Raw genomic sequence first — 24,941 nt, forward strand, 5'->3', positions numbered from 1 at the left:
CATATTTCAGGTAAGAAATGAACATGTAATGAAATAGATTCTGTCCTAGCATTTTGTGTAATTGAACATTACAGGACCAAACGTGATCATTTGAGGTAATACATTTTATAGAAAAATTGCTACACAAAAATGCAAATATTAGTCTAACAACATGACTTGCATGCTGTTAGACTAATATATCTCCCTTGAAGCTGGAATACAGGTGTGCTCTGAGAAATATGTACCAACAAGCTCTGGAAGGCAAATATTGTTAGAGCTTTGTGCATTTTGCAGGTCAGATTTCCGATCTAGAAAGATGAACAACAGCCATGTTTTTCTGGGTCCACACAAGGACACAGTGGTTTGATTTTGTAACAAAAATATCAGTTTATATCTGTGTATAGTATAGATGATGTTCCTTCAAGTAAAGTTCATTGCAAGACAGCTGAAGGCAAAAGCTTTTGTCATTTGCATCCACAGCCTGCTGGATGCAGGATGTCCTATATTTGTAGGGGCACTTTATCTCCAGGCACCCATTCCCACATCAGTCACACATTATGAGTCCATCAGCAAATGCTCCAAATTCAGGGAAGTTGGTGTTTATGGTGAAACCAGATGATTTAACTTTTAGATTTGTGTGACTGCTAGCTCTAATTTTAATGCAGGCCTTTTGTGAATCACCTCATGATTCATAACCCATGTTGTTTGCACTATAGACACGGTATTGCCTGGCTTGCACACCTGTTTAATAACTATTAAAGCTGGGGTTTCCAAACTGGTGGCAAACACAGCATACATAGTGGAAGCTGTAATTCGTCCAGCTCAACATTCACTCCAGGCAGAACACTTGTGCTGCAGTCCTGTGTGCTTTTCAATAGCTTCTGCCTGCTCATCAGTCACTGTTGCAGCATCTTTGTATTTTTCACAATACAGCAAAATAGTTGACAAGTCATGGGACTGTATGTTTTTGTTGTACAGAGATGGAAGTGACTGAGCCTTACTGTGCACTAGTAGTGTGTCAAGCAAAGGAACCAAGTCTTCCAGATTAGCACATGGGGTTTTTTTTTTGTCGGCTGCTTTTTCTGGCTGATGTTCAATTCGATATTTGTTACTCAGTCTGGGAGTCTTTCATGTGTTTTTAGGCAAACTGTGTTGGCTGTCATATGTCTGGCATTGAGAAGAGGCTTCCGTCAGGTAATTCTGACATATAGCGTCAACTGGTGGAAGGCTGCAATGATAGTTGACTTTGTGGGACTGTCTCCCATCTTTCTACTGCATCTCTAGAACTCAGCCTCAGTGATCTTTGTGCTCTTCTCCCACGATTGTTCAGTTTGGATGAACAGCCAGGTTTAGGAAGAATTCTTGTCATCCCAAACTTCCTTCCATAAATTAGCAAACATTTCTAAATTTCTTTTTTTTTTTCTGTCAAGATGGGTATACATTCACGAGAAATAATATGAACTTTTTTGATATTAGCAAATGGCTGCAATGAAACAAAGTGAAACTTTTTTTTTTAATCATTTTTTTCTCCATAGAATTTTTGCAGCACTAGTGGCTCCTATTTTTGACAGTTGGTAGATAGGAAGGAGGGCAAGGAGAGGGGGGAAGACATGCGACAAAGGTCGCCAGGACCGGGAGTTGAACCCGCGACATACGCGTCAAAGACTGAGGCCTCCAAACATGGGGCGTGCTAACCCGCTGCACCACCACAGCACGCTCCAAGAGTGAAGCATTTAAAGGAGTCTGAATACTTTCTGTTCTTTTTTTGCACAGGTGCGTTTACACAACAACTCCCTCACGTTAGTCAACACGTTTGGGTTCTCTGTGGTGACGTTTAGCGGAGCAGTGGGTGGAGATATGGAGCCTCGGACATCTAGTAAAAGCATCCAGTTGGACGAAGATGACTGGCACATCGTAGAGGAACTGAGGTTGTGGGCTGCCTGCCGGACTTCACTTTTGTCAATCTCTGCTGCGGTCCCTCTGTCTGCCGTCCAGCCCAATGCCTACTTTGACCTCATCTGCCAGCTGCTGGCCAAAGCCTCCATTGACTCCACCTGCACACTGCTCAAGGTAAGGGGAAGTTTGATTATTTACTCTTCAACATGTTCGAAAGGCAGACATGAATCCATTTAGTGGAACTCTTGAGATCTTCATTTGGCTTGGGACACATGAAACCAATCAGCCTTACTGGATTCCTGTCTTCTAGGTCTGGGATGGAACCAGGTGTCCTCATGCTCTGCTGAAAGTCATTGTTGAGCCAAACAGCACAGAAGGCCCTTCTTCTTTCTCCAAACACAAAGAGAGCCACATTGCAAATGTCCTTGTGTACGACAACCATGTGGAGTTTTCCAAACACTTAAAGGTCAGAGTTCAGAGAGTTTTCTCTGGGAATTTTTCCACTTGAGTTAATAGCTAAATCCACCGCTAACTTTTCCCAGAACATTTCAGTGTCACTTATGTGTTTTCTGAAGTGTGAAGACACAAAGGTTGGTGTTATAAAAAATTATTTGGATTTTGCAAGTTTTTGCAAAACCTGCAAATGTTTACTGCTTCTAAAAATAGTCAAAGAACACCCAGCAACGTATACAGACTTTCTGACTGATCACTTTCTTTCATGGTTCAATAAGAAAGCTGTACCTTCCGTAGCAAAATCATCTTCATGCACCAATGCACCAACTCATGCTGCAAGAAATACCACTGCTATTGTCGTAAAAGGGGAAAATCCCATGGTGTGGTCACCATCCTCCTCTTACCTCTACCTTATTGAGAACCTTTGAAGTATCCTCAAGCAGAAGACCTGAGGGTGGAAAACCATGTTATGTCACATGTAATCACATCTGGACCTTTGAGCATAAAGTGTGAAAAGAACCACTCAAGTTTGTCTACTTCACTGTAAGTCCTGGGCCATTCGAGAACAGGGGAGCCATGCTACGGTTCTAGCTGGTAACTTAGGTTTTTGCTTCCATCCCTAACAAAGGGAGTATTTCTCTGGACTTATTCTTCTCTGAGTTGAACTGACCCCTTTGTCCCGTCAGCCTGGTGCCTTTTTGAGAATCTATAACCTCCGAGCAATCCCGGGATCCAGTAGAGCGTCGGGCCTCACTAGCAGCCAGCCTGTGGAGCCGGATCATCTGGCCTTCCACCTTCACGGAGGGACGTCATACGGGAGAGGCATCCGGCTTCTCCCAGAAAACAGCCCAGAAGTGCAGGAACTCAAGAGGTTTGTTTGTGCCACTTATCTGACAGGACAGAACCTGTCACAACACTTGGTTCCTTTAAATCCTGGGAAGTTTTTTTTTTTAATTCAAAGGGCCAATTCTATACAGAGACATAATAAAATAATAATAGCAAACTTGCATCCATGGAAGAGGTTTATTTATTATTTATTTACATTATTATTATATCAACTAGAAGAAACTGGTCTAATAATTTATTTTAGTTATTAGACTACAAGAGTTTAATGTCTAGATTAGATTCTTATCTAGAGTCTACATAAATAGGGGAAACACAGTCTGCAACACCTGAAATTTTAAGCTTCATGGCTTCTTTATTAGCATTGCATTAGGGGAGAAAATGCAATCAGTTATTTGATGCATAACACTGTTTGACGAACCAAGGCTTTGACTGTTTATACTGTCCTTCAAATATGTCAGCCCACTATAGCCATTTAATAAAAAGGTAAACCATTAATATGATTCCAAGTGCTTTGTTGGACAGAGGAGGGATTCAGAACGTTTTCAATATTTCTGTCGCCTCTTCATTATAGTCAGCTCTCATTTACTAATATATGTGACCCCCATATAGCCAAGATCACACAGGTCACAACTTATGAAGGCTATTATAACCTATGACCATAATGTACAGTCTAATAATGGCAGAGTTCAAACTAAACAATGCAGAGAAATACATACTATCTGGCCCTGCTGTCAAAGATTATGATGGGTCACAGAAAATGATGCAATTATGGTAAAATAGCAAGGTTAGGGTTATAGAGGCTTACTCTTGGGTGTATCTGCACTTACAGATACTTGCTGGCCTAACAATGCATAATATAATAAATAAATAAATAAATGTGTTAGACTGGCGATCTGTCCAGGGTGACCTCATCTCTTGCCCATTCACTGCTGGAGAGAGGCACCATGGGTGAAGTGTATTATTTGGTTGGACAAATAATAAATTTCCTCTATGGAGGCACATTTGCTTTGATTACTTCATTATGTCTCAAAATTAACCATTTGGATCTTGCAAAGCTTTCACAGAATATAGAGAAAGTAAATCAGGATTGCTTTTTATTCCTCCATGTCCCAATGTGCACCCCGCAAATTTTTTTGTATTTTTGTTATTTTCATTCTCTTTCCTTCTGATTGTGTTGTCTATGAATGGATCTATAGAAATCAACCCTATGCTTTGCTTTAATCTTGTTTGGATGCTGTTAGAGCCATGGATGCGTTCTCAGATCACCAAGACGAAGAAGTTTCTGAGCTGAACGACTCTGAGCTGCTGGAAGTGTGGAGCACTCCACCACAGTTTATAGGTATAAAAGACACCTAAAAGTCAGACCCCTGAAGGTTAAATCTCTAAAGATAAGACCTCAGAAGATTTTGACATCTTTGAAGGTCATAGGGAGTATCAGCAGAACTGCTGATGTTTGAACTATTCTTATACAGTAATTATGGCATAGTAATAGAGCTTCTGTTTGTGATTGTAATGGAGTCAATATTTTGAACAGAATTAGTCTTTGTTTTCTTTGCTAATGAAGCAAATTTGCATGATGCAATTTGACTTCAGTCTCAATCTGTCTCACTCAATATTTTCCATCTCTGTTTCTGTTTCAGATGGTGATGTGGTGGACTGTAGAACTGGTAAGAAGATGAAATATTACAGCAGTAAACTGAGTTTGGTTCTGGACTAGTGTAGAATATTTTTTTAGACAAATCAGAGAGTTTAGTATAGCATGACAAAAGAGGAAACTCTGTTAAAGTGTGTGTAATGTTACCACCACAGTATTTCAGTCATGATGGTGGCAGTGTGAGGGTGTGGGACTGCCACACCGTCACACACTGTTTCAGTGTGTCTGATGCGGAGATCCATAGAGATGAAGAGTAGTCACCAGCAGTCACCAGTCCACAGTCTGATGTATATATATATATATATATATATATATATATATTAGTATCACTGATGTGGTTTTTCTCCCTATTAAAGCTTTTTTTTTTTTTTTTTGTATTTCGTCAAGTTACCTTGGCCTGAAGTTAAAACACCTTTGTGATATGAACATTGAGCGCTATACTTTTTTGTCCATCATTTTGACTTATGTAGTCAAAAATATTCTGTCAATATAATTCTTAAATTATATTGATAGAATATAATTATATTGGCTATTATGTTGCATAAAATTTTTATGCAGTTTAATTAATATTCAACAAGTGGAATACTCTAGATCCCACCACTCATCTATCAAACATATGAACATATCTAACCTGTCCTCTGCAGTGATAAAAACTACTGACCGAGGAATGAAATCAGTCGAATCTACTTAAATTATGAGACCCCAGCAGCGGTTCACCTGCACTCTTTAACCAGACGCGCTCCAGAGCTTCCTGCCTATAACTCTTCAGTGTACTGTAAGCTACCAGTCAGGTGATTACAGGTGTCAGGTGTCTATGTCTGGGATTATATTCAGAAGGGATGTTTTTTGATTGATTTAACTAAAAGTTGAAAGTGACTTGCACGTTTGCGCTAAATAGGGATGTGAATTGTAATCTGTCAAAACGACAGACAGACTTCAGATTTTTCTGTCTGTTATATTAAATAAACATGGCCCCTGCTTGACACACAGAAACAAGCAGCAGAAATCTGCCAGGTGTAAAAACATTTGACTGAAGAAGGATCGATGTCCTCAGCTTGCCTCCTGTTTTGTGGGAACAGACTTTCAACACATTCATGATGAAAGCCCTTATGGAGTTCATTTTCCTGTTTTGCAGAGCGGTGCTGTGACCACCAGCTGCAGGTGGTGACTCTGTCCCAGGTGAAGCAGAGTGCTGGTGGCCAGACTCACCATGTTCGAGCTCAGATAGGCTCTTATGAGCCCCGCCAGCTTCACCATGCCCTCAAACTCTTCTGCTGCAGTTGTTTTACAATGTAGGTCCACACACTGCAGCCGAGTGTTGACCTGTCTGCTGCTAAATGCTCCAATCACAGCTCAATTCCCAGGTCCTCCAATCAGCACTAGAAGCAGCTCCACTTGTTTCTGTGAAATCACTAAATCATCACCTCAGTTGGTCTTTATTTCTGCCAGAACATGAGCTACATTTGTTAACTTTATGGGTAATTTGTAGATGGACAGAATAAATATGAATAACCCTTTCTCCACAGAGGTTAGTCTGTTCAAAACATTCCATATTTAAAGTCACCTGTCAGCAGACAGAAAGGCATTTTTGGTCCAGTCTTTTAGAGCCCAGTTGTGTTTTAACAAATGTCATACAAGACCGAAAACTTGAAATAATGTGTTGCTGCTTCGTCATGATGCGCTTAGCAGCTAACGTTGTACCTGTTCATTGCTTATAAAGTTAATCCCAGAGATTAACTTATACGTAGTCCAAATTCAAAATTTGTTCCAGTCAGATGAACAATTTGTGAACAAAATCCATTTATTCCACGATACATGGCAATAGTGTTAACAATGACTCCGCCACAGAGGTCAAACACTTGTATGCCCTTCCGGGTTCAACGCCTGTCAACTACCTGTCACCTCTTGGTTCATATACTGGAGCCGACAACCCAATCTAGTGACCAAAAAAACAAAAATACACATATTTGGGTCCAATACCCTGTTAACCATAGTGCTGTCCAAATTCAGATTGCAATGCTGTTAAGAATACTACAATATTATGTAGTGTATCAAACAAACTAAGTCTTTGTCTTTGTAATCCTAACCTGGTTGTTGCCTTCCTGCACTATTCTGTTCAATTCAAATCTCACTTCACAGCTCAGTCTGGCCTTACTCCCATTGAAGTGGATTCCCTTTGGTAGATTTTCTACCGGACCAATCGGCAAACAAAAGTAATTGTTGATGATGATTTGACGTCTGAATTGTTTTAGAAGTGTAGTCTGCCTGTAGTTTTCCTGTAGTGAAGGAAGCAATTGAGTCCATGACTGGGGGGTTGTGGACCCCTCAGAATCCTCCAGGATTTCCACCTATGAGTTGAACATGTGAACATATAAACATGAGAACCGGTGAACAGAAGGACATGTGAATAGGATGATGATGGACATGAGCAACAGCTAACCATGTGGCTTAGTGAACATGTTGACAGATGGACATATGGGCAGGCGAAGGGTTGCGCATGTGAATAGGTGAGCATGAGGACAGGTGGACATGTGGGCAGGAAAAAATGTGGACAGTGGATATATGAACATGTGGACATATAAAGATGTGGACAGGAGGAATGATGGACATGAGCATATGTGAGATGGACATGTTAATATATGAACATGTGGACATATAAACAGGTCAACATATGGACAGATGGACATATGAATAGGTGGAATGATGAACATGTGGACAGATGCACATGTGAAAGTGAAAACAGGTGGAAATGTAAAGAGGAGGAATGATTATCATTTTTATCTAAGCCTCTACCTAAGCTACGCCTTAATGAGAGCATTCCCAGATGTGTCACTTCCTTTTACCTTAGCCTTAGCTTTGCATATACATGCGTGCACATGGGTAACTGTGAGCATTCAAGGAGTAATGATGGGCAGGTGAACATGTTGACATGTGAAAAAATGGACAGGCGCACATATGGATAGGTGAATATGTGGACAAAGCATCTTAGAGCAAAGTGCTCTGTTAGGACAATTTGGGACAGTGAGACAGGACAGAGTCTGGGCTTGGTCACAAGCAGCTTAGATAAAATCTAGTCATTTCTTATTTGTTTAGGATGTTAAAGAAACGTTTCGACAATGAGCTAAACATATCATAAAGGATCTCATGCCCAGAAGCACAATGAATTAGATTCTGTCAGCCAATTCAAACCACCCATCAGTAGATGGCCACCGGGAGCCTGTCGCGCCCTCCTGAGGTCAGACGTGTAATGAAGAGGATCTGCTTAAATATTCCTTTCCGGACTCATGAATATGTTCTTTCCTTCCTCTACAGTGGAAGTAGAGCTTTGTGCTCTACCCACTCTCCTTCCTGTTATTGACAGAGAGCTGCTATAAACATCAGCCCAAATTTTCTTGTACTTTAAAGGAAATGAATTTACAAGCAGAACAGCTGTTCTTCAACTACAGCTGAACAACACCTGTATGCTCAATAATTAATTGAGAAAACTTTGCTGTTTGAGACAACGTGTTGTGAATTGCCGCTATAGAGGTGTTCTGTGTGAGTCCATGGAGAATTAAAGCTCCACTGTGTTCCCAGTCAGGATATCCCAGATGACGAGCTGCTGGCTGGGATCTTCTCTGAGGCGACCCGACGCCCTACAGCCTGTACTCCTCCTCCATGGGCGCTGTCTGGACATGTGGACCTACCAGGAGATGCCTCAGCATCCCAACAGCATTCTACCAGTGTCCACCTGTCCACCAAGCTCATGACAGAGGGCAAAACTGAGCAGCTCATCTTCCTCATGGGTAACAGTCAAGACCAGGAAATGTCTGCAACTTCCTTCAGCGTCTTTCTGTTTTAAGATGAAGTCTTTTAAACTTTGTGGCTTTTCTTCTCATCAGATCGGCAACAAAGGAAATTATGTTTTCATTTGAATCCCTTCCTCACCCAGGGTGCTCTCTGGAGGAGACACAGCAACTGTCAGCTGCTTACCCCAACGTTGTTCCAGTGGCGCCATCTTGTGGCCGGCTGGCCCTGCTGGACCTGACTGCACCCTTCCTGTTCAGAGGAACAAACAGACACTATGGGTAACAGCCCAGCCCCTCTTCTACTAGCATCACATAATAACAGAACCAAAATCCAGACAGTTCCACCAGTGTGTTAGGGACAGCATCTCTGACAGCTGTGTGTGTGTTGCAGGTGTAAGCGGTGCTCTGAGCCTGCAGTGAGGGAGCCGAGTGATGCAGGAGCAGAGCAGATCGATGAGACGATAATAGCAGAGAGTGAGACATGCTGCACTTTCTGTTGTTGAAGATGAGAGAAAAAACAGTAACCATAGTAACAGACTTCATAAGTTAAAGAAAAACAACTGAATGTTTAAAATCTCCAAACAAAACCAGGTTATGGTTGGATGTCAGTCACCATTAACTTCTTATGGTAAGAAGTAGTCTGAATTGGTACAGCACTCATTCTGATCCAGAGGACCCCAGAGCACACACATGCACCCATGTTGTTGAACTGCTGGCTGTAGCCCTAGCTGCCTTGGGCCAGTCTGACCCCTACCAGCAGGTGAGGCTAGATGGGTTAAGTGACTTGTCCAACACACCAGGAGTTTCCAGTCATCCTAATTGGACTGTCATCATTGGATTTTTCAAAAGTGTGGCAAAATCTGAACTATATTAAAATGGAAACAAAAAAGTGAAACATTTTTTCACCCTAGACTTGTAAAAACCAGCCCCATGACCAGCACTTTGCTTCAACAACGTCTGGGCTCTTATGGCAAGAATTGCCAGAGTGAGTGGAATGAGAGCATCATTGGAGTCTGGATTTCATGCTGCTGGCTGGCTGGTTGGTTGACTGGCTAGTGGCTGGCTGACTGGCTGGCGACAGCATATTAACTGCCAAAAGCAGTCTGTTAAAGATAAATTTACCTCCTGAATGTGACTGACTTGGGGTCAGCCCTAAGCCTTCTGTCTGTTTGCTTGTGTTCTGCAGCCCTCAGCGTGCAACCGCTGCAGCTGGTCTTGCTGTTGAAGTTGCAGCTGCAGGATGCCACAGACACTCTGGACGTCTACTTGTGGAGACATGCCGTGAGTTTTTGATTTTTATGCCCTTGTCGTTAAGCAGGTAAAGTCTGAGCTGGAACATCTGACTGCAATATGAGAACAGCTGTGTTCATGCAGGAGTTAGCGTCTGTGTGTTTACCAAGGCTGGGTACAGCCTGGATGGGTTGGCGGCCCATCCCATGACATCACCTTCACTAAAGTAGAACTAGAAAATCTCATCTCAATAATGTCCTGGTTTCTGAGTGGATCCTCTTTTAGTCATCCGGCCTCTGTTGCTAAGGGCTTTTTACTAATCTGCTGAGGTTCTGTGTTCTTTTATAAGAAGATATGTTGTATTTGTGTGTGTGTGTTTATATTCTCACATTTAGAAAAAGTCTTGCACATGCAGAACTTGGGACAAAAATTGTGGTGCACATTTAATACAGGAGACTGACTCAGGAAGGGAAAGTTATAATATAGATTAATTTAACATAGAATGTTTCAATCCTTTATTTCTTGTCACTGATGATATTGGCATTCAGAAAATGAACACTCCAAATTTTATGAAATATTGAAATCTCATTAATCAGCTAATTAACTCCACCTGCAAAGGTTTCCTGAGTCTCCAGCTCAGGGGTCTTCAAATTCAGCCCTCCAAGGACAGGTGACCTTTGACCTTTAGTAAGGTCTCTGGTTCAACACCTTCTCCAAATAACTGGAAACTGGTCAGCTCAAGCTTAGAATCAACAGCATAGGAACCATTGTTTCATAACCTGATGACGGGAGGACTGGAATGATGCACAACACTCAGAACTGAGATATTTCCGGACAGCAGAGAAGCAGTCAGGGATGTTGAAGCAGTACTGTGAAGGACATATCTTCTTTTCAACTAAAACTCCTCACAGCTCAGGACAGTAGGACACAAAGATGAATGTCATTGATATTTTTGATGAACATATTCATGTAGTTCACCCATTTTCCCCTTTGTGCACCAGTTGCCTTATCAACTGACAGAGCTCCGAATTACTGTCTTCCTACTGAATGGAGGAATTAACTAAACTGTGTTGCTTCTGTCTTCAGGAGCTTTTCTTCAATGTGGCAGCAACAGATATCTCAACCAATCAGGAAGCTCAAAACACCATTCATCAGACCATGGATACACTCTGTCCACCAGAAGGCAGCATAGGTATGTAATGGGACCAACAACCAAGCTGTGCTCTGAGTCCATGAAGGCCTGTGCATTGAGAAATCAGTGGCAGAATGTATCCCACAGTCTGTCTCAGCCCCTTCACAGTCGCCTCATGACTCTGATCACTTCCTGTCCAGTCCAGGGTTCGGGTGACCTTGATGACTCCTCACATATATTACAGGTGAGCAGCCATGGCTTGACCTATGTCTCATGGCGTACCAGACAGAGGGCGAGAAGAGGCAGAGCCAGACCTGCTACCAGATCTGCAATACTGTGGTCGTCAAACCCTGCTGTAACAGTCCAGACAATGAACAATGAAGCATGATGGACCAATCTGGACTGCACATCACCTAACATTCAAACACATGACGTGTTCTGTCTTCTGAGCTGCTTGATGGGAAACCTATTCCTTGCACTGATGGGATGCTTTCTGTTTGTTTTCATCACAAGGTTTTCTCCACCATTCACCATAGTGATTTAATGATTTTCTAAATAAAAGGATAATCAGTAAGCTTGAATCAGATATTTTATTGGTGGTCATATTATGCTCTGGCTCATCAGTGTGGCTATAGGCTAAAACCAATCACAGGATCAGGTGTCATGTTCTCTCTGAGGACAAAACCAAACTTTTGGGCCTCCATTGCACCATGAAAACATCCTGTCCACTGTGCAACCTGGTGGTGGCAGGATCATGCGGGAATGCATTACTTCAGCAGGCAGCAGGTCAGGGATGATGGGAGGATGAATGGAGCTAAATCTAGAGCAATCCTGGAAGGAAACCAATTAGACTGGAGCAGATTGAACAGGTGAGATGTTATGGGATGTTTTCGATCAAACTATTTGGAAAAAGAACTGAACTTTCAGGAGTTTCTCTTTATTAATAGCACCAGTTATAAAGTATAAAAAAATTGCAGGAAAGTATTTGTTATCCATTATTTTATATCTAAAAAACAATCAGGATCAATCTGGCAGAATTCTCTCTAAAGTGACTTACTGACATGGTTACTCATTATTGAACAGAAACTGATTCTGATTCTATTGAGGGTGCCACCTTGTCACAACTCTTGTCCTTTCCATAATCAGGGTTATTATTGCCACTGTTTTCTGCAAGGTAAACGGAATTAATATGGGAAGTTTGACGGATATTTGCTCCTCCCTCTCACTCCCCTCTCTTTGTAATCTTTCACTTCGCCCTCTCCCTCCCTCACCCTAGATTCTCCCATTCCCTGATATAACACCAGCCCTTTTTCTCTCTGTCTCAGAGCTTCGTGAGGTGGAACTTTTCAAACTTCGGGGCTCTTCAGTCGTGCGAGTGGTGACCTTGGTGTCAGCACATCGGCTCCCCGCACAGACCCTAGTCGGCTCAGGAGTCGGGAGTAGACCCTGCTAGCGCTGCTCATATTCCTAGAAGCTCAAGACCTCTTTGATCTGACAGCACAGTTTGGAGATGGACCGGGCATCGTGGCGCTGACCGAACCCCACTCTGTTTAAGCCGAACCATGCTGCCTCAGCGGCTCCTCTGCTTGCTGCTGTGGAGTAACATCGATGCAGCTCCGCTCCGCCCGCATGGTTCTCGTCCCGGTCTTCTTAACGAAACTACCACTCCCGAGAGGAATTCGCTGAGCAGGTCGTGGCCCCCCCAAATAGCCAGCCGGGTAGCCTTGTTTTCCCTTCTGGGCCCGGAACCAGCCAAGCTACAGGGAGCGCTGCGCCAACGCTCTGTGCGTAAAAGTTCTGCAATAAATGGACATTTACAGGAGAGCTTGCAAAAAACGCGATGTACTGTGGATGAAGGGCTAAAAAAAAACGGGCAAGGGCTTAAATGCGGAATAGGAACCGATGAGAAGGATGCGAGGTCCAATCAGAACCGGAGGAGGCGAAGCGAGCAGCTGTTGGAGGCACCGGTCGCTTTGGCGCAGGAGCGGGACCCCCCTTTCCCATCGAAATTCAACAGCAGCAACTATGAGGAGGAGCATTACTCCCTGCCAGACACTCCTGAGACCACGGCATTTGGACCAGGGAACCCGCGGACCAGACGCAAGCAGATGAAGAACCCATTTTATCCCCTCACTGCCGCGTCGTACGGAGCCTGGGCGCTGCTGGTGCTGGCCGTCGTCATCTTCAGCGTAGGGATCATCGGGAACGTGGCGCTCATGTGTATTGTGTGTCACAACTACTACATGAGGAGCATCTCTAATTCCCTGCTGGCAAACCTTGCACTCTGGGACTTCATCGCTGTCTTCTTCTGCCTGCCGCTCGTGGTTTTCCATGAGCTCACCAAGCACTGGCTGCTGGGAGAGTTCTCCTGCAGGATCGTCCCCTACCTGGAGGTGAGAGATTGGTGGAAGGGCTTTGTACTGCTGAGAGTAATAAAGGCCAGGTGTGCTGTGTAGGATTACTAGTGTGTCAGCAGATTCTCCTCCTGAGGTGTGGATCTCTGCAGCTCATCCAGAGCCTCCATGCTCTCCTGTCAATCCAGGTGAATGTCCATGTCCTTGTAGGTCTCCAGCGGGTCCATTCTGTCTCCACGTCCAGATGAAGGATTGATTGATTAGAAATCTGGGATGTTGTTGTAGAACCTAACTCTGCTTTAAACAGAACCACCAGGTTCTGCCTGACCTCCTAGGTTCCCTGATCTCCAAGGTTGATGCTTGATCTTTGAAAAACCTCTGAGACCAGAACCAGACAAGCTGCATTTAGACTGAGGTTCAACTCCACACGGATGGACTTTTTTTCAACCATGGTGAATCCTGAAGTCAAATCTTGCTGGATTTTATTTGGGGGAATCAAAATAAAGGGCCATGGATATAAAGAGTATGTTTTTCTGATCTTTATCTGTTAGGAAGGTGAAAATAATACAACATTTTTCCTCCACTTAATAAGTCTGACCTACGTTGGTCCCAATGAAATACTGACATTTGAGGTTATAATGTGACAACTGGAAAAATATGAGGAATTAACTTTTTAAAGCTCTCCATGTCACTCCCATCCAACAAATGTCACTGCTTCAGGGAGTAGAAAGTCAATAGTTTTTGATTTGATCAAAAAGCTATTAATCCTATTTCTCAAATTAGGGATGAACAGACTTTCTTAGTTTTGGGAGATGAGTGATCGGCTCATACTTAGATGTAAAGCCAATCTCATTCACCGATCTTATCTTCCTCAGCAAAGGTCTACAAATTAGCTATTGTCTTCTGTTTCTCTGCTGTGGGGGAGGTTTGACTGATAGACCCACCAGGTCAAGTCTGCATCTTTGCAGTTATCAATAGTAATCCTACTGTTTTCAGCTTTCTTTCTATATTTAGCACGATTTCACACAAAAAAAATGGTATGAGCCAAAATGGAAATTGGCAGATCATTCTTGAAAACTGCAAACTGTGGAACTCTATTTATACTCTTACAAAATTCTGATTCACCTTTGTTACAGTTCAACCATTTCTGTTTTTATGCACCACCCAGGCCCATTTACCAGTTTCAGGGCCCGACCAGAACCCCTCAATATTATTACTGAGGAGTTCTTGTGAAGCCCAATGTTGCAATTGAAACTGTAAGGGGTGTATGGGTTCAGGACCAATTTTCAGGTCCTGAAACTGGTAAATGGAGGGGTGCATAGAGATAAAAATGATTGAACTGCAACAACTGAGCCAGTTTTTGCGTTCCTGAGACCAGGACTCGGGTCTCAATTAAGATCTCAGAACATAGTGACTAAAAATTGAGCTTTTTAGAGTGTGCACAACTTAAATGGTAGGCAGAACGTTTTTTTTTTTTTTTGCTGGCGGTTTGTTAAACGTCTGACTGTAAAGCTCGACTGTTGTTTCTGGCCTGTCACTTATTTCTGGTCTTCAAATTTTTGACAATATCAAGGGGACATTCACTTAGTCTTTATTGTGTAATACACATGGTTAGATTAATTAAGTTGTTTTAGATCTGGGGTTCGGTTGAAACTCCAGAAAGGGATGAAATCACCCAATGCAAAAAATAGCCCCCTCCTGATTAGCATTTTGAAGCAAACTTACCACCAGTTCCACTATAAGGATTGTTAATTTTTTTATTTTTTTTTTATTCTTTGCCATTTTAACAACATAGTAAAAGATTATTAAGGCACCTAAAGGCATACTTCATTAGTCTAAAGTAAACACTGAGATGCAATTTAAACATACTGAAATATCATGATTAATGACCTTAAGCTTTAAGGTTATTAAAGCTTTTAAGATAAGCTTTTAGTAATTTATATTTTAAATTTACTTTGAGCATATATTTTTAAATATATACAAAAAATCTTTAAAAGCATATTGTTTCATTGGTACACTTGAGCAAATGCCAATTTTGTTCACTTAAAGTATATTTTTATTGAATATATTTCTTAAGTGTATTGTGGTACAATCGTAGACAAGTGTGTTAAAGTTATGTCAAAATTGGTACAAGCATACTGTTAGTATACTTCATATATATTTATATTTAGTACACTTACTACTTAGTATTCTTAAAATGTACAATGAAACAAATGTATGTTTGAAATATACAAAAGTATCTTTTTCACTAGGGTTTTCAAGCAACCAGCAGCACTGCTCAGTAATGAAAAACAGATAATGAACTTAAATCTAACTAAAATGATGAGACGACACCTTTAAAAGCTGGTGCCAACATACATGTGGTGAGGAAACATAGAAGAGATAAATGTGATTCACCAAAGTGAGGAATTCCCATCTTTTTAAAGAAGGCGCACACACTAACCCAAAAGAAGGCAGCAGTGGCTGAGGTTTAGGGTGTGTTATCAAACATGTCACATCTTGACATACTAATACTGCAGCACATGTTTACCTCAGCTCAACAATTCTCCCTCTGCTGTCTATCAGGTTGAAGTAGAAGTCTGCACTGATTCTAATATTTGTGTGCTTAATTTCTTTGCTCATGCTCTTCACTTTTCATAAAGAATTTATGAACGGAATCTGTTTTTAAGAATGCTGTAAGGGATCATTTTTATAGTTATTAAGCCATTTTTAGGTTATTCTCAGTCATTCTCCTGTCTATACTCACTCTGTCAGGCACACTTGGCTTGAAGGTTTCTTTGACAGCTGTGGCCAGATATGCAGAGGTTCTGCACATAAAGATCCCAGGAGAAGATGGTAGATCCAGTTTCACATCTAAATCTAAATGAAAGGAGGGCTTGTTTATCTGATTAAGGTCACATAACACTGTGAAAACCCTTATGCATGTGTTACAATCTGCTCACCCATCAGACTGGGGTGTGGGATTGGTGAGCCCCCTTTCTAAGACTAAGATTAGACCTTGACCACAGGACTGTTTGCATCAATGTAAGCAGTGACAAGCTCCTCTAAATAGGCTCTGTTTATAATTTAGCTTCATCGGAACAGTTTCTTCTCGACATAAACGCCTCAATCCTTTATCACTAAAAGGGATAAAATCTTGTTCCAGAAAACTCAGAACAGCAGCAACAACATACTCTGAATTTCTTTGAATGAAACAGGTAGAAATAATGTACCAACCACCAGAGATTGTGTTAGACATCACTAACGTTCTCATTTGTTGTATGAGTTTAAAGAAATCATTTCAAATAGGTTAAACTGAAACTAGAAACTTTGAAACTATTTTAACCAGAAATCTGTGACTTGAAATTTGAACCAACTGTTGACAAGAAATATTTCAATTCAGGTTATTTCTATAACAACAAATCACATTAAAAAATCAGTTAAAACATAGACAGATTCCAAGTCAATTATATATACATATATTTTAATTTGCATCAAGTTAATTGTATTATTAAGACTGGTTAAAAATGTATGTACTCAAGACACCCAGCACAATGATGGAGTTGATGACTTGCGCCATTCACTTCTCCTGTGTTGCATTTCCTTTGTTTTCTTTGTCATTAGGAGGAGTTGCAGCCCTTAGTGCTGCTGGATCTTCATCACCCTCAGGTAATAGGGTGAAAACTGAGGGCAGCACACATGGTAGCACAGAATCTTAAGTTGAACCCAAAAGCTAACCATTGTCCTAACTGAACCAGGCAGAGTCAATAAGAAGGTAAACTGAAAAAGGAAGATGGAAGTTAATTAAATTAGTAAAAATGTATTATCTTACACATTTTTTTGTCTGTAATTTGACACACTTTCCAAAACTTTCAGATTATAACAGCCATTCAGAGAAGGACTTGCTGTTGTTTCTTTGGATCGCTGTTTTTCTGCCTAACCCATGTGAGTTTGAACTTCATATGACCAATTAATGTGCAGAAATTCTCCTTCAAGATTTTTCTGCTTTGTCTGCAGGAATGCATGTTGCCCTTCAGCATGTAGTCAATCTGTCTTCATGGATGTGCAGGTTCTCTCTGGGTACTCTGGCTTCCTCCCACAGTGTAAAACATGACTGTTACATTTATTGGTCTCTGTGAATTGTCCTTCGACCTGATTGTGAATGTGTGTGTCCGTGTGTGTTGCCTGTGACGACCTGGTCACGCTGAACTCATCCTACCAGTGGTCTGCTAAAGCTCAACAGTCATGTTTCCAAAAACAGGAGAGTGTGATCCATGGGAGCTAATTTGACTCCAGCTGTTAGTAAATAAATGAATGAATGTGAGGTGGGACTCCTGGATGAAGGTTGTTAGTTAATCCCAGGTGAATCTCCTTGCATAAATTCAGCTAAAAGGGTTCCTTATGAATTCTTCTGTGGGCTTCAGCTGGATTGGGTGCTCTAACTCCTTCTGAGAAAAGTACTAGACACAACAACACTTAATCCACTTCCGTAATGACTCTGTGCTTGCAGGATTAGTCAACAACACTTGAAGGCTCCGGGCACACAAGGGAAACACTTATAGGCTCCTCCTACATCTCACCTGGGTGTTCACCTGTGTGTTGTGTTACTCCTGCTCCCAGCAAACACTTCATCTTCGCTTGGTGGATTTTCTGGCCATGCAAGTTCTTGCGGACATTACCACTTGAACACTGCTTGCTCAAAGTCAGTAGTCCTTTTCCTGGTTCTGCTACTGTTATGTCCACCAATCTGGGAGCTTGTCCTTTCCACTAATTAGCTTTATTTGGGTGTCTTCCTTTCAGTGGATACAGAATGGGTCGCCAGTGGAGCTGTCGCCCCAAGCTGTCATTGACTTTCCAGTAGTCACTAACACATTTGTGTTTTCATCCAATCTTTCCCCACTGTCACTGATGTCCCAGAGTTTATGTGCGAATACATCCACTGATGAATCTGGACAGATCATCAGTGATGAAGCAAGCTTCTGTTCAAACTGGCTATTCGGCTGTAAATCGTATCCAGCCTGCTGTGGTTTCTGTTTGTACCAGAGGGGTTGATATGCCACATTCCTAATTAAATATAGTAAGATTTAGACTTGTCATCTTAATTGTGTAAAAAAATTAAATTCTAAATCACTCTGTCACTAAAGAAATAAGTGTTTTAAGGTGCCTCTCTGTTCTCAGAAACTTGATTTAAAAAATAACCAAAGTATTCTACTCATTCATCTGGTGCACAATGTGAGCATGCTTTAGTGAAATAAAATACTGGATTGAATAGGAGCAGTCTGTAGATTAACAGAGATGACATTATCCTTTGGCATTCTAAATTATTTCACAACAATATAGTAAGTTTGTGTTGTTTCTGATTCAACTGTCAGCAGCAAAAGTATAAAAAAGGCAAATATTTCTTTGGTAAATACAAGTGAAATTCTGTGTGTGCAAATGCCTGTCAGGTGCTAGCTCACTATGTCTAAGATGTTTTGTGGCAGGTGCAAAGGTTCATCAAATCAGTGTAAGTGTTGTGATGTTCATGGATTGGTGTTTATGTGAGTTAACATTCTGCTTTTGATCTTCTCCCAGGTGGCGTCTCTCGGGGTCACCACCTTTACACTTTGCGCTCTGTGCATTGACCGTTTTCGTGTAGCCACTAATGTGATGATGTACTATGAGATGATTGAGAACTGGGCATCCACCATGGCTAAGCTGGCAGTGATTTGGGTTGGAGCGTTGCTGCTGGCTTTACCTGAGCTACTCATCCGACAGTTGGTGACAGAGGACAGTGACGCCGCCGATGTGATGCCCTGTGACCGTTGTGCGGTTCAGATCTCCACTGAGCTCCCAGACATGCTGTACGTCCTGGGGCTGACGTATGACAGTGCACGCCTCTGGTGGTACTTTGGCTGCTACTTCTGTCTGCCAACATTGTTTACCATCTGCAGCTCACTGGTCACTGCCAGAAAGATCCGTCATGCTGAGCGAGCTTGTGTACGAGGGAGCAAGAAGCAAATCCAGCTGGAGAGCCAGATGAACTGTGCTGTGGTGGCCTTGGCTATCCTTTATGGCTTTTGCGTCATCCCTGAGAACATCTGCAACATCATCATAATGTACATGGCGACTGGCATTCCCAGGGAGACCCTGGACATCCTGCATCTGGTCAGTCAGCTGCTGCTGTTCTGCAAGTCTGCAGGGACTCCTGTGCTGCTGTTCTGTCTGTGTCAACCATTCACCAGAGCCTTTCTGGACTGCTGCTGCTGCTGCTGCAAGGAGTGCAGCAGGCCCCATAACAGAGAAGTTGAAAATGAATGTTCCACAGCTGAGCTGGAGCTCTCACCATTTAGCACTATCCACCAGAGCCCTCCACCTCTACAGCTTACGCTGCGGTGGGGACACACTGCTGAGATCAGCGCTGACTGCATGACTAAATGGCTCCAAGCTGTTTCATTCTGAGATCCCAAATGTTCAACTTGATGCCAGCTGACAGACTCATAACAAAAATATCTGTCCATCCGGTGTCCATCTGATATCAATGGGTGAATGAAATAACCAGAAACCTTTTTTTTAATAGTAGAAGGTTTCTGATAGCCCACCTGCAGCCTGTTTTGATCTCTTTGGAGAGAAAATATGAAAGTTTGTTTATGTCAAATCAAACTTTTTTGAGCTTTACATCATGTTATAATGGTTTTTCCTTATCAAAAACACACCCGGAATGTTGCTTTGATTCTTTCATGTCTCTTTGAGTAATCCTTTAATATCCATGGCAACCACCTTTGAGATATATCTCCTTCCTGAAGCTGCAGTTTCCAGCTGAGATTTCCCCTCATTTTCTTAAAAGAATGGAGTCGGTATGAGTTAATTTAGTATTTTTACAGCTTTTGCTTGTATTCATTATCACATTTCACCAGTCGTAACCTCTATATTTATCAAGGCACAAAAAGACTCAGGATGGCTGTGAATAAAAGTGTACAAAGCATAATAGCTGTTTGATGTTATGAATAAGCATTTGAATGATGTACTTCCATTTTACTTTTATATTGAAATGTTGGAAGTCATTTCAAACTTTAGTTTGGATATGAGTAGTACTTCTTTTTCATCAGTATTTTAGAAAGGAAGAAAGAAATAAACAGGAACACCACTAAAAGAAAAAAATATTGCTTTTTCTGTTTTTGCATCTTTGTCACACTGATTTTTCAGATTATAATGTAAATTTTAATATCAAAGATAATTCGATAATGAGTTTTGTTACAATGAGTTTAGTTTCTACAGAAAATGTCTATTCAAACAAACTTGACCTCATACAAAAATAAGATTTGCCTTGTTTTTAAATCATTGATTACCTTAGACCAGGTGTGTCAAACTCATTTTCGTTTTGAGCCAAATCAAGATCATGAAGGCTCTTAAAGGGCCGGTTGTGCCAGAACATGTTGAATAAACCTGTTCACAAACTGTTAATATGTCAATAAATTCTTAAAATTACATAATATTTTTGAACATCTTTTCAGTCCCTTCAGGAACTAATAATGAATGAGGCTTTTTATTTACTCGCTGTATAAATCATGGACTATAATCATACATCAACTAAATTCTCAAAAAACTGGAGGGATTGATTGATATAAATTGGCAGTAAACAGATAAAAACTGCATTGATATGATTGATAACATAATATTTAATCACGCTTAGTATTTAGTTTAGTCTGTGGAGGGCCACATAAAAAGCTACGGCGGGCCGGATTTGGCCCCCGGGCCTTGAGTTTGACACATGGGCCTTAGACTAAACCTGACAACATAAAATAGGCCAAAAGCTCCAAAAAGACGACACATCAAGTGGTTCATGAACAGAAAACATGATGGAAGGAAACTGAGGGTGATGCTGCTGCAAGGAGTGCAGCAGGCCCCATAACAGAGAAGTTGAAAATGAATGTTCCACAGCTGAGCTGGAGCTCTCACCATTTAGCACTATCCACACAGAGCCCTCCACCTCTACAGCTTACGCTGCGGTGGGGACACACTGCTGAGATCAGCGCTGACTGCATGACTAAATGGCTCCAAGCTGTTTCATTCTGAGATCCCAAATGTTCAACTTGATGCCAGCTGACAGACTCATAACAAAAATATCTGTCCATCCGGTGTCCATCTGTCCTCCTCCCATAGGACAACATGGAAAAAGAGAAGGATGACTCCACTTACTGCCGGAGCAGTGTTCAAGTCATTTCTAGTCAAGCACTAAAGGCTTCTCTAAGCTGGAGATATGCTTGGGGATCGGCCAGTCCCATCTTGACTGGCCGTCGAGATGGGATCCCCAAGCAGTGGAATCATCAGCGGCTTGCCACTGTCCCCGAAACCACCTCAGTTCCAGCTAAAAATAGATCTCAAGCATTTATTCATAAAATAATGTAAAAATGTGCTGCACATGCACTGTACTTCCTGAATGCAATCATACTGCTGTCAGCATATGAAGCTAAAATCTTGGGATGCCATTTCTTTGTTCTTAGCTCAATATAATCCTGACATGCATAAGGAATGTCCTCATAGATTTTGGTAACAATTTTTCCAGGAGATAGAGTGAAATTTGGTGGTGTGAGACCTTAGAGATTCAACAGAGTGGATCTTTCCATTGACAGCAAGGATGCAGTGTGTCCTCATGCCTGATATCCCAGACTCTAATGACAGTCATTACATGAAGCTGAATAATTGTTAGAATAATAATCATAAAAATCACAAAAGACCTGATTTTTGTGGCAGGTCACTGATCCTGTGTGGGGACAGCAACAGTATATTTACTAAAAACATCTGTCCAGACCAAAACATTTTCCAAGCCATTCTGGGTGGGCTGTAAGGTGGTATAATCAATGGCCAGAATTTCATTAGGATGTGATGCAGGTAAATGCCCCATGTAGCCATGAGCTTTAGGGTGGACATCAGAGGTCATGTGAGATCAGTAAGAGCACCAAAGTTCGTTCCACTCCCTGGTGACTATGTTCTTCATGACTTGGATCAGAACATCCTTAATTAGCACACTTGGCAACATCAACTGGAACACAGCATCACTACCATCTGATCTAAATACCTTTCAATAAAGAACTCCATTTCTCTCAACCAACCGGTCCCACTGCCAAAGCAGAACCAACATAGGTGGGGACAGCTAAGCCTGCTCCTCTCGACTGGGATGCTGTCATTTCCTCCAAAACACCAACAAGTACTGCAAAAGGGGACCAGTCTGCTACAAAGTATAAAGTTCATCTGTAGTATGCTGTGGCAAAACTGCAACAACTGCTTGGGTTGTGTTGTGAAAAAACATCATGTATTCTAAACCCGATAGACCAAAAACGTGCAAGCGCATGAGCAGCAAATCAGCCAACACAAAATAATCAGACTTTACGTTTTTTATTCTTTTTTAGCGCTAAAAAAGAGACGCTTACCATCACAGACTAGAAGTGAAAACGGGGCCCCGAGTCTACACAGAATGTAATTAAAAACGTGAAGATTTGTTGCTTATGATCTAAGAACACGCCCAGTGGTCATCAGATGTCCTGCGTCACCTAAATCTCTATTTCCTTGGAGATGAGAGTGAGGAGATGATTCAGTTTCTGTATCTGTTACAAATACAAAGGCCTTTGTGTGAAAGTATGAGAGTGTAATGTGTGTAGAAGCATATGTGTGTATTTGTCCTTGGTAAGCGCCTCAACAGTTGCCTCAACCTTTTAAAATCCCAAAGCTTCCTGCAATGCTTTAGGCATAGCTGTACCCAGAAGCATGGCTTTCACATCTGGTGGATCATGAGAAAGTACATAAGCATTTATATTACACTGCCCTGACTGGTACTTGATCTCATAATCAAAAACGGCTAGCTGAGCAGTTCACCTCTGTTCAGTAGCAGCCAATTTAGTAGTGGATAAATGGCTGAGAGGATTGTTATCAGTGTACACAATACATTTGTTCCCCAACGAATACTTTGTAAACTTGTCGGTCATGGCTCACTTAAGGATCTCATCTTGCCTGCCTGCATTTGAGAGAGGACTGCTCCCAGGCCACCACAGCTGGCGTCAACCTCCAAGATAATTGGTTGAGTGAAATCTGCATAGGCTGAGACAGGTGTTGTTGTTAGCTTAGCTTTCAGAAATTTAAAGCTCTTTTGACATAGTTCAGAAAACAGGGGGAGAAAGGAAGTATTGACATTGAACAGGTGGAACAGAACTACCTTGATAAAATCATCCAACATCAACAGGTTTTGCCAGAAGAACTATCTATTTGGAAAGCAAGAGGAGCCATTTGTCAGGATGGCCTCTTGTGACGGATGAGCCGTCACGAGCTGTCATCTAATTAAAGAGTCTGTGCTAGCCAGCCCGCACATATTCACAAATATGCACAATCAAGTGATGTTACGGGATGTGCCGAGGCTTCGAAGCGTGTGTCGAGTAATGGAGGGGATGTTTCCGTAAAGCGCGTATCGAAGCTTGCTTCATTTAGGGGAGAAGCCAAAAACGATGACGTCCGAGGCCTCGCTGCCTTGACCTGTGGTTTCCATTTGGCAAAGATTGGACACTAGTGTCATGGAGGCAAAGAGGACTCAAAATGTGTCAGCAGATGCCACCGTAGAGGTCCAGTGCTACCTGTCAGAGGCAAACATAAGCAGGCTGGAGAACCCCCTGGAGTACTGGGCTAATCATCGGTCACTGTACCCCAATCTGTACAAACTTGCACTTATTTATTTATGTACGCCAGCATCATCTGTGCCATGTGAGCGTGTCTTTTCAAAGGCTGGAGAAGTTGTGTCAAAAAAGAGGAATCGTTTGAAACCAAAAACTGTGGAGAAATTGTTGTTTCTTAATAAAAATGCATGAAATCATCCAAGTTACACAAGCATTACCCTATTCACTACCCCTCCCTAGTTCCACAAGCACTTTCACTGTCCTCTGCCTGATTAAGCCCAGGCCATTTTTCTAGAGTCACAGAAAAACATTATTTCACAACATGCCATTTCACATGACACTACTATTTTGGGAAAAAATACACACAGAGAATACATTCAAACAATATTTTATTGTACACATATGTATATACATAATTTAGACAAATTATTTCATCCTACATCTTTTGTGAAGTCATTCCCAAGAGCAATAATAGACAAAAATTCAATGCATCACATGTGTTGATACAGCTGGCTGTGATTATACACCTGGCCAGTAGGTGGTTTTGTGTGCACATGAAGCTTCAAGAAATGAACCCTTTCTCAAACCAGTTGGCTCAAGTGGTTCAATGCCTCATGAGGCTTCATCTCACCATCACTAGCACAATCATTAACTTATTTTTTGCAGCTTAACCTGAGACGGTTCATTGTGGGTGAACACGTGGTGTTCTCCATTCAGTTGGCATTCATTCTAATCTGTTTTCAGTCAAACATTTTCCCGGCTTTCTTTTTGAGTGCAGTTGTTTCTGGTTTGTGGCGCACCGGGAGCGGATTGCGTGATGTGGTGCTGTCGTCAAAATGTGCTGGCTGTTTTCTATTTGAGTGTATTTTGATTACAAATGTATTTATTTATTTGTTCTTCTTATTATTATTTATACATTAAGAATTTTTTTGAGTTAGAAGTAATTACTTAGTTTTTTTGTTTTTGTTTTTTGCTTGATTGGACTTTCTG

The 24,941-nt window shown here is 41.7% G+C and overlaps 2 protein-coding genes across 3 annotated transcripts in view; both read left to right on the plus strand.

The window, feature by feature from the left end:
- pot1 (protection of telomeres 1 homolog) overlaps nucleotides 1-11,930 on the plus strand; it is a 38,680-nt gene extending 26,750 nt beyond the window's left edge. The window contains exons 9-20 of one of the 2 annotated variants that reach the window (XM_055022731.1): nucleotides 1,753-2,049; nucleotides 2,186-2,341; nucleotides 3,015-3,199; nucleotides 4,416-4,513; nucleotides 4,815-4,841; nucleotides 5,964-6,120; nucleotides 8,405-8,613; nucleotides 8,760-8,895; nucleotides 9,008-9,090; nucleotides 9,803-9,897; nucleotides 10,933-11,038; nucleotides 11,223-11,930. In XM_055022731.1, coding sequence (XP_054878706.1) covers nucleotides 1,753-2,049; nucleotides 2,186-2,341; nucleotides 3,015-3,199; nucleotides 4,416-4,513; nucleotides 4,815-4,841; nucleotides 5,964-6,120; nucleotides 8,405-8,613; nucleotides 8,760-8,895; nucleotides 9,008-9,090; nucleotides 9,803-9,897; nucleotides 10,933-11,038; nucleotides 11,223-11,359 — 1,686 coding nt within the window. In that variant the 3' untranslated portion in view covers nucleotides 11,360-11,930. The remainder of the gene's footprint in view (nucleotides 1-1,752; nucleotides 2,050-2,185; nucleotides 2,342-3,014; nucleotides 3,200-4,415; nucleotides 4,514-4,814; nucleotides 4,842-5,963; nucleotides 6,121-8,404; nucleotides 8,614-8,759; nucleotides 8,896-9,007; nucleotides 9,091-9,802; nucleotides 9,898-10,932; nucleotides 11,039-11,222) is intronic. The other variant, XM_055022732.1, reaches the window with a different exon arrangement.
- Nucleotides 11,931-12,036: 106 nt separating this feature from the next.
- Nucleotides 12,037-20,470, plus strand: gpr37a (G protein-coupled receptor 37a). Its single transcript, XM_055022708.1, has 2 exons — nucleotides 12,037-13,371; nucleotides 18,886-20,470. Exons 1-2 carry the CDS (start codon nucleotides 12,541-12,543, stop codon nucleotides 19,750-19,752), a joined length of 1,698 nt encoding a protein of 565 aa, XP_054878683.1. The 5' UTR covers nucleotides 12,037-12,540; the 3' UTR covers nucleotides 19,753-20,470.
- Nucleotides 20,471-24,941: the final 4,471 nt, after the last annotated feature.

The sequence above is a fragment of the Poeciliopsis prolifica genome, unplaced genomic scaffold (genome assembly GCF_027474105.1).
Source record: "Poeciliopsis prolifica strain line A6 unplaced genomic scaffold, Auburn_PproV2 SCAFFOLD089, whole genome shotgun sequence".
In the NCBI taxonomy this organism is placed as follows: domain Eukaryota; kingdom Metazoa; phylum Chordata; class Actinopteri; order Cyprinodontiformes; family Poeciliidae; genus Poeciliopsis; species Poeciliopsis prolifica.

Coding starts and splice junctions, on each gene's coding strand:
- gpr37a (XM_055022708.1), top strand. CDS start 12,541: ATGCTGCCTCAGCGGCTCCTCTGCTTGCTGCTGTGGAGTAACATCGAT. Junction 13,372..18,885: donor GGATCGTCCCCTACCTGGAG/GTGAGAGATTGG, acceptor ATCTTCTCCCAG/GTGGCGTCTCTCGGGGTCAC.